Here is a 10295-nt window from a genome sequence, read left to right as displayed (position 1 = left end):
CAATCAGCCAGCGAAAGAAAAAAAATTAATAAAATAAGTCAGCTGATCGAAGAAATTTGCAACTGAAAAAATATTGTTAGCCAATCATCAAGCGAGAAAAAAATAGTCACAGAAAAAAAGCATAAAAATGAAAACAGAAAATAAACTCATAAGCTAATCAGAAATCAAGAATTTCTACATAAAATAATTCTTAACCAATCAGAATGAAATATTGTCCGAAAAAAAAAAATTGAAAACCATATGTTCTATAAAAATATTAGCATAATATAAAATAGTTATTAGCTAATAAAAATCAAGAATGTCTATTTAAAATTAATAAATGTATATAACATAATTATGAGCCAATTTCTATATTAATTAATCAAAATCAAGAATGTCTGTTTGAAATAATAATTACTCAATAAAAAACAATAATCTACATATAAAATAAGCATTGGCCTATCAGAAATTAATGATTTTTATATGAAATAAGTATTAAATAAACCAGGAACCAATAAATATATATAACACAATTATGAGCCAATTTCTTTATGAAATAGTTATTATTAGCCACTCAGAAATCAAGAATTCCCATATAAAATAATTATTAGTCAATCAGAAGTCAATAATCTCTGAAAATAATTATTAAGCAATTAGAAAGCAAGAATCTCTTCATGAAATAATTATGAACCAATCAGAAAGAAAATTGGTCATAGAAAATTAACCAAATAGATCCAAAATTGTAGCAAATAATTATTGTTTAATAATAAACCCAAAAATCTCTAGAAAAATAATTATAAACCAATCAATAAGTGAGAATTGCTACAGATAAATAATTATTAATTAGCTTATTAGAAAATAAAGAAATAATTTTAGCCAATTAAATCGTCAGAAAATGATTACAAAAACCATAAACCAATCATAAAGCAAGATATGGCCACAGAAAAAAAAATCCAATGAGGAGGCGAGAAGATGGCCATAGAAAAATAATTATAAGCCAATCAGGAAGCGATAAGATGGCTACAAAAAATAAATCTTAGCCAATCAGAAAGCGAGAAGATGGCTATAGGGAAAAATAATTATTAGCCAATCAGAAAGCGAGAAAAATAGCTACAGAATTGCTATTAGCCAATCAGAGTGCTAGATTCAATGAATCGTCATTCTGGGCACTGCTGCAACGTCCTTGCAATCCAGGGAAAATCTTAATTTTGAATGGGTGTGACCTTTCGGTGTGTTTTGTGTACTCTTGAGATAGAAGAATTTCTAACTGAGGCAAAGAAGTTGCGCCCATGGTACTCTGGGCTGTATTTTGACCATACACGGCGAAACCTTTGGTTTCTTTGCCCCGTATACAACAGCCGGCCATCCAAATAAGATGTGGGACGTTAACACCGTTGCCCACCGTTTTCTCCTTGCCCATCGTGGGCACAGCACCGGCGACGAGATATAGCTGACCATATTTGCGGTCCTCATCTAAAGAAGAGGACTCAGTCGTAGTGTCAGACGAGGGGGGTGCAGTTGAAGAGGCTTCAGGAGTGGTAGCTGACAAGGACGGCGCAGCTGTCGAAGTGAATGCAGTGGTGCTTGTCATCTGACCGGCTCTTCTAGCAGCGGCATCATATTCGTAGACCTCATGGAGTCGGGGTACCCGGCAGACTTCTAGGGCGTACTTGTAAATGATCTGAGTGACTCTCTTCCATTCGACATAGAAGTCTCTATGCATGGGAACGACGTTAGTCATGGCGAAAGAAGCTATGTGGTCGTCAACCCGATGACCGACGAGATGGAATGGCAGTAGTTGACCGATGCGGTAGTTGGTGTATTCGTAGTCGCTAGGCGTGGCTTGGTATTTGCCGACCGCACACTGGTCGTAACGTATTTCCTTCTCCAACTCAGACACTGCGGCTAGTCCTTTCCTTTTATTTTTGATCATGTAGAACCAGGAAGACTGTGTTTGCTTGTCGATCAAGTCTGCAAAATAATGAAAAAAATATATACAATCAACAGGTTTCTTTGAAAAAGGTGTATAGCATCGAAAGTTTCACAAAAACAAAAACAAAAACAAAACAAACAAAACAAAAATGATTTTTGTTATTCAATATTAAAAAAAAACATTTTTTAAACATTATGTTGAATATGGAGACGTGGCAACGCATATATGAAAACATAGGTTTACACACGCGCACATTCTAGATGAATTTTGATTTACATTCTCGTGTCCCATAAAAATGACCGGAATTGTAATTACAACGAAAACAAAGACCTATTTACATCCCAAGGTCAGAAGTTATAAATTGCACAATGCAATATAGAAAAGAGGAATGTAATATATTAATATTTACATTTCCATGTGATATTTTGATGTTTACAATTCCAGGAATATCGATTTATGATTATGTAAGAGAAAAATAAACAACAGAAAGAGAAGACAGCAGATACACTGGCGAGCGTGATTGACATCTTGACATCTCTCAGTCGTCAAGCCACGTACCAACCAACACCTACATTAAACGCCTTTCTTTCTTTGTCGATAAACAAGAAGTTTAATTGTAAATAAAACTTATATGTTGATAAATTCGCCTCTGTGTTGATTTTGAGAATATCGACAAAAGAATTGTCAGGGGTATATATATATATATATATATATATATATATATATATATATATATATATATATATATATATATATATATATATCTTTACATTCAATAACAGAACAATCATTTGGTTTTCTAAAACTTCAAATTAACCTTATCAAATAATGTTTTCATAGATGTGCCCAAACTCCTATTTAAAATACGCGCGACCACGCAAGCAGACACATTAATTCTCGACTGTCTACAACCGTTAATAACACCGAGCGTATTCCTTTTCTCTTTCCACGAGGGGCTAACTCCGTCGAGGTTAATACCACCAGCGAAATAAAGAAAAGAAAAAATATACAACGAACAGACTTCTTTGAAAAAGTTGTATTATGAAAATATCAGAAAAATGATTTTCATAAGTTAATAAAATATTTTAAACATTATTTGGTTTTCTAAAACTTTAAATTTACCTGACGAAATAATGTTTTAAAAAATGCGAAAAAAACGCGTTTTTATTACAGTCCACAGAGGCACGAGAAGTTGTCAAAAAACAAAAAACAAATATATAACAACTAAATGTTATCAAAGGCAAAATAATTTACTTTTCTAGCTAACTGACCAAGTTTAGTGTTTTTATTTAATGTAAAATGTTTATTAGGTTCGAAACAACAAGTAATACCGGAGAACAAGAAAAATGACCGCGATGTTTCTGTACGTCTATGAAGCCTCAATAATCACTTCAAAAGAAGAAATAAAACAAAATGGCGACAGACACCCACTCAATAAACGTCACGTTAACAGTTATTGGGTGGATTTCTTCCACCATTTTGTTTTATTTCTTATTTTGAAGTGATTATTAAGACTTCTATGACACCACGATCATTTTTTTCTTGTTCTTCTGTAGCGTTCAATATTACTTGTAAAAAAAATAATAATAAAAACACTAAAAACCTATTCAGTTAGGTAGAAAAGTAACTAATCTTGCCTTTGGTAACATTAATTTGTTATATATTTGTTTTTGTTTTTTTTTTAACTTTTCGTACCTCTGTAGATTGTAATACAAACCCGAAAAATATATAGAAACGATATATATATATATATATATATATATATATATATATATATATATATATATATATATATATATATATATATATATATATATATATATAATATTTTTATTTATATAGACAAACATTACATAGTTGCTACACTGAACATGCTAATGTTTCGGACAATTGATTAGCAAGAACCAAAAGTCCTCGTCAGGCGACGTAATAAAGCTTATGTGCCAATGAAGGCATCTTGTTCTCAAAATTTTCATTGGCACATAAGCTTTATTACGTCGCCTGACGAGGACTATTGGTTCTTGCCAATCAATTGTCCGAAACATTAGCATGTTCAGTGTAGCAACTATGTAATATTCGTCTATATAAATAAAATATTATATTTTGATATTTGTTATTGAGCACTCTTCATAACCTCGTTTTAATTCATGAATTTTTCCCTCTTGAATACCTTTAACTTTATATATATATATATATATATATATATATATATATATATATATATATATATATATATATATATATACAGGTGGCAACAAAGTCACGCACCAATGTTAATTAAAAAAGTTAAAAAATTAAAAAAGTTATAGTAGTGACATTTATTCAAATTCAAAGTTCTTTACAAGGATTACAATTGCTCGATATGTTCGCCGTTTGCAGCTATGCACGAGCCAATACGAAATTCAAAGTTCCTGTAGACACGATTCAGTAAATCAGCATCACCATCAATTTGAAGACGAGCATCAATAATACGAGTCTCCAGATGATCCAAATCACGAATCTTCGTTGAATAAACAATTTGCTTAATGTGACCTCAGAAATAAAAGTCCATGGGGTTTAGGTCAGGAGACCTGGGCGACCACTCTACCGTACCTCTATGACCGATCCAATTTTCGGAATTCTCGTGGAGCCAGTCACGCACAATCGTTGCGTAATGCGGCGAGGGCACCGTCTTGCATAAACCAATTAAAAAATTATAAAATTAAAAAATTATATTAATAAAAAATAAATATTAACATTGGGGCGTGACTTTGTGGCCACCCTGTATTGGAGAATAGAAAGTGGATGTTGGGTTTACTTTCCGCAGCCTCGTACTTCTCAAGTTCCTTATTTTGTCCTTTTTGCCTTGATATTCATGAGTGATATTGCTGACAAAGGGGAAAAATTGCTGTGTTCTGAGTAAGAATCCATCTAACGCTTATCGTTGGTTATTGATTTATTGCACACAGAAATGATTCTGGCGCATATCCAGGTTTATCCTAATATTAAAAACTGACCATAAAAAGAAAAAAAAAAGCACAATTTTTTTTATTTATTATTTTGCATGTATTAGGTTTAAAAACGAATGTCAAAAATATCGCTCATGGAATATGAGGACTAAAGAACAAAATAAGAGAAGCGAGAGTTACAAAGCTACTGAAAGGAAACGCAAAGTTTACTTTAGGGTTACTTTCGGCAGCCCTGTATCTTTCGTAAGATAGCACCTATATCCGTTGCGCCGCGTGTCCTTGCAGTAGTAATTTTAGGAGCGATATTAATGCACAATGTGTGTGATTTATATTTTAATGCTTCGGATTCGACTGTTACCTTCTTGAGTGTTATTTTCACAACGTTTCAACAGAGTTCGACAAGAAAGAAGGTCGGGGTTACATCGACCGAACGTTGCGAAAATCGCACTCAAGATGAAAGCAGCAGTCCGTAGAATCTAAATAATACGAATAATCGATCCTCATCTAAAAGATTCAGAAACATAATGTGTATGATGCTGCATTGTTATTTCTACATATGTACACACACATAGAAGACCAGCAGGAGAAACGACGTTGCCTGGGATTAAATGAGGATCAACAAATGTACCACACCTGTGATATTCAGTTGGATAAGGGTGTTAACTTTGGTAAAAATAGGACTGTTCATACTTTAATCAGATTGCTTGATTATCGATTTTTGATATTTATTAGGGGCATTCTGATACACAACATATCTAAGAACGCTCCCAGACACGTAAAGTACATTTATCCAAGCACGTCTGATTGAACGCGACTGAGATATTCTTTTTCCCGATTTTTCTGGATATCTTTTCTAATCGTCAACGGTCTTTTATATTTCAGCTGGTATGTTGTATAAAATGGCGCCCCAAAGTTCTTGTTCAGCCAAATTCTACTCAAGCGCTTTCTATCGGTGCGTCCAGTTATCATCAGGAATAGTTGTTGTTGTTATCGTTTTCTTTTTCTTTTCCTATGAGGCTTGGTGTATTTATGGTTATTATTATTATTATTATTATTATTATTATTTGTAAAGGTGGGTGCAGGATGGTTAGGGGCGAATTATGTTTATTTTTAATTTCGATTTTCTTTTAGTTTATTTATTTAGTTTTTTGTTAGTTATTAAATACTGTTTATGTTTATTTTTGATCGCAATTTTATTTTATAGAATAGAAAGCGCTTGAGTAGAATATGGTTGAACAAGAACTTTTTGGCGCCATTTTATACAATATGCCAGCTGAAATAAAAAGACGTTCAGTGATTAGAAAAGATATCCAGAAAAATCGGAAAAAAGAACGACTCTGCCGTGTTCAATCAGACGTGCTTCGATAATGACTTGCTGCCAAAATATACAGATATAAAGTACATTGGTGTAGAATTAAAAAAAAATCGCTATTTTTCAAGTTCATAGGGAACTTCTTTTAATCTCTCACTCTCTCACTCACACTCTTTCTCACTCACACTCTTTCTCTCTTACACACACACACACACACACACACACACACACACACACGTGCACACACAAACACGCACGGACAAAATAACTTTTATATATAAATAGAATCTGAGAGTATCCTGTACCTCTTCAAAGCCACTATTCGCCCGTGCATGGAGTATTGTTGCCACATCTAGGCTACTACATCTACCACTAGTCCCTCTCTCTTGGGTAGGGTCCAAAAACAGAGTCTTCAATCTAATAGATCCCACTTTGTCCAATGGTCGCAATGTTGCCTGTTTTACAAATATTTTAATGGAATATGCTCTGATGAACTCATTGCACTTGTGCCCCCTCGAAGTACATATCCCCGACAAACCCGCTTAGCAACAAAATTACACCCCTTCAGTGTTGAGGTCCCTAAATGCCAGAAAGCTTTTTACTCTAATAGTTTCTTCTCTCGAACAGTTAGACTTTGGAATTCACTTCCTGCTACCAGCTTCCTTGACTGTACTGATATGCAAAAGTTTAAATGTAACGTAAACCAGCATCTTGTTAATCTTTCCTAGGCATGGTCCAAAATAGTAGCCCCTTACGTCCAAATGGTCATATGCCTTGTTAGGGATGAATGCGAAAAAACAAAAAAAAAGAAAAAAAAAAAAAAAGAAGATAATCCTAAAGTTATTCCATCGATTTTGTAAACACTGTGTATAAACGTGATTGGAATGTGAAAATCTATTATTTATACAGGGAGAAATAACATTTTACTTACTTCTGTCGACCATGAAAGGTGTTCTTGGCCACCCGTTGTTCTCAATAATCGTGAGTTTGCTGGCCGAATAAACAGGTGCCCGTCTTGTTGTATCGTAAAGCGTGAGATAGTGTGATTGCTTTGTGTCGAACATTTTACCGTATACAGTGTTGGGTGAGAACCGCTGACAGAGAAACGTCTGACCTCCTTCTTGATTCGGGATTCCAGTAGGGACGTCACCGCTCAACAACGAGTCGTGAAAGCAATCAGTATTATTGTTGTTTTTGGCCCATCGCTTGCTGTTACGGTTTGTGTAACGACACGGGGGGATGCTTTCTCGGCAGAACTTGTCTAACTTCACTCGGCATGCTCTTAATGGTGTGTGCATGACAATCAAGTTGTTGCTCCAGCGTTTTCTGTAACGCAGTCTGTAGTTGTCGCTGCTGTCCAGAGGTCCAGCGCACCACTGTTCGACTTCTCCTTTCTCGCGAAGCTCGGCATAGGTCCAGTCGAGATATTTGTAGCCTTCATATCCAACATCGTACAGGGAAAAGCGGCATTTACCTGTAAAAGAAATATCTTATATGTAAAAAAAGAGAAAAGTGTAAATAAACTACAAGTTAGTTAACATAATGTATGTATGTATGTATGTATGTATATATATATATATATATATATATATATATATATATATATATATATATATATATATATATATATATATTTCGGGCGGAGAGGGCTCCCGTAAGCTTTGGTGAAGGCAACCTTTCTAGGAGAAGCAAATCTCTGATTAAAAAAAAAAAAACATAAAGCGGGAGACCAGTACCCGCATTAAGCTGGTCTGCAGTTTAACTTTTGCTGGCTATCTTGCTCTTGCTTGTTGTTGGATCTCAACATTTTAAACCGAGAGAGAGACTTAGCTGTCGTAAAAACCTAAGACTCTGTAACATCATATGTGTATAGATACTCCTTCAGGGATTTGTCTATAAAAATGGTCCTGTGCCGATGGAAGTCATTTTTGGGCTCATGGACTTTAAGTGTCTGAGGGAGTGGCACTCGTCTGACGAGACGTTGCAATTATCATGTATATATATATATATATATGCATATGTACATAAATGTATATATATATATATATATATATATATATATATATATATATATATATATATATATATAAATGTCCCCAAAACCTCTGGCCTTGATGGAGAGGAAACTAAAACTTTCTGCTATGGTTTCAAATGATCTGAAATAAAAGCAAGGGGAGACTTGATTCCAAATATTTATCATATGTTATATCTCCCCTCTTTTGAAAATAGGGTACGATTATGAATATTTTCAGTATCAAATAATCCGTATACACTGTGAAATTTACTTTATGTATGAAAACCAAAGAAGGGAAATATAACGTATGAGAAATATTTGGAATCAAGTCTCCCTTTGCTTTTATTTCAGATCATTTGAAACCGTAGTAACAAGTTTTAATCTCCACTTCCATCAAGATCAGAGGTTTTGGAGAAATATTAGATATTTTGTGCTTCATATGCAAAACTATGAAAACAAATTACCATGATTGAGATATTGGTAAAGGTGCAGTATATTTCCACCCACAAAAAATACTTAAAAATGATTTATTATAGCTATTATAGCTTCTCGAGAATGCTGAAAATGAAAATATTAATAAGTTAAAATACCAGGAAACGAGTTGTTTCTAAGAAATTATAGTTTTAAAAATAGAGGATCACTTTTCTATATTAATTTTATGTAAAATGAACATCCACTTTATAGCCACCTTTTGTGGGGGAGGGGGCATCTGTTATTTTTAAAGGGGTGGTGTTTATTTGGTGATTTTGGCCTGGTAGACCAACACAAAACTCATCTTCAAAAACTTGTTTTCAATAGATTTTCAGGTGTGCTAAAAACGAATATCGCATTTAAAATTTCTACAAACCGAGTATTAAGCAATGTAAGTATGTTTATAAGTGGTGGCTATTGCTGTACGCCGAAGCGCGCATATTTTTACTTAATACCCGAAAAAGTACTTATTTGCGGAAAATTTAAATGTGATATTCGTTTTCAGCACAACCCTATAGAATACAATTTTTTTAAGGTAGGTTGTGTGTTGGTCTACCAATCCACAAAAAGACACAACCCCTTAAAAATATGACTCTCCCCAAAAAGGTGGCTATAAAGTGGGTGCTCATTTCATGTTAAATTAATATATAAAAGTGACCTCCCACTTTTTGAAACAATAATGTGCAACCTTAAGGGCAAACGTCACATATCCCACTACACAATTCAGGTCATTAGGTTTCCAACGAGCCTTTATTTCGAACTTAAAACGTTGCCAAAAAAGATGGTATATCTCTATGTGGATATATCTATACTCGTAGCCAAATTAAATAATGAAATACTCATATCTTTGGTTCTATGGGACGAAACTACATGAAAATTTGCAGAGTTTTTGAAGATTGTAATACTATTCTACAGTTAAAAGTTTGTGACAATTGGTAAAAAAAAAACTATATTTTCAAACCATTAAAATATGCTCAAATTTGCCTACATTTGTATATATAGTATCCTGGAAGGCAGCTTCGGTTTTGCTGCTTCGGTTGTCTTCTCTACATTTGTCGGTTTTGTTGCTTCGGTTGTCTCCTCTACATTTGCCAGTTTTGCTGCTTCAGTTGTCAGGCCACTAATAAAAGTGAGAATGTGTGTGTGTCTAAGGACAACTCTCAACCTATACACTCAACAAGTCTACGGACTTGAAATTTGGTATATAGGCTATTCAGGCATGTGGAAACTTTTCAACCGATTTTCATTAGGAAAAAAGGCTGCTAAGGAGTCAAAATTGAAAAATTGGTACTTGGTAGGGTCATCGAATTTTTATGTTTGCCAACTGTTTTACGACTGCGCATACGTGAATCATTCACATGTCAACTTGCCTATATTAAGAATAAATATGTTTGCAAGCACTTCATAAAGATCCTGGCAAGCTGGCCTAATGGTTATCGTACTGCCTTAGGTTTTGATTTCGATTGCAGTTCGAGTTTTTTTTTTACTTACAAGAAGTGAACTGTTTAGAAAAAACCCATAATACTCACATTGCACATGTCTCAGTTCCTTTCAGTTTTCTACTTCCTTTTTTTTAAAGGAATTTAACGTTAGGTTTAATACCGGGCAACGCCGGGTACATCTGCTAGTATAAATATA

General features: G+C 34.0%; 1 protein-coding gene across 2 annotated transcripts in view; it reads right to left on the bottom strand.

The window, feature by feature from the left end:
- Positions 1 to 849: 849 nt before the first annotated feature.
- Positions 850 to 10295, bottom strand: part of LOC145265480 (uncharacterized) — a 676373-nt gene continuing 666927 nt past the window's right edge. Inside the window, exons 12-13 of one of the 2 annotated variants that reach the window (XM_080121353.1) lie at positions 7104 to 7646; positions 850 to 1950 (exon numbers count right to left, since the gene is read on the bottom strand). In XM_080121353.1, the coding sequence (XP_079977479.1) occupies positions 1112 to 1950; positions 7104 to 7646 (1382 nt within the window). In that variant the 3' untranslated portion in view covers positions 850 to 1111. The remainder of the gene's footprint in view (positions 1951 to 7103; positions 7647 to 10295) is intronic. The other variant, XM_080121354.1, reaches the window with a different exon arrangement.

The sequence above is a fragment of the Euprymna scolopes genome, chromosome 40 (assembly GCF_053919585.1).
Source record: "Euprymna scolopes isolate OS-2025 chromosome 40, ASM5391958v1, whole genome shotgun sequence".
NCBI classification, from domain to species: Eukaryota; Metazoa; Mollusca; class Cephalopoda; order Sepiida; family Sepiolidae; genus Euprymna; species Euprymna scolopes.
This window is presented reverse-complemented; position numbering and strand designations above follow the sequence as displayed.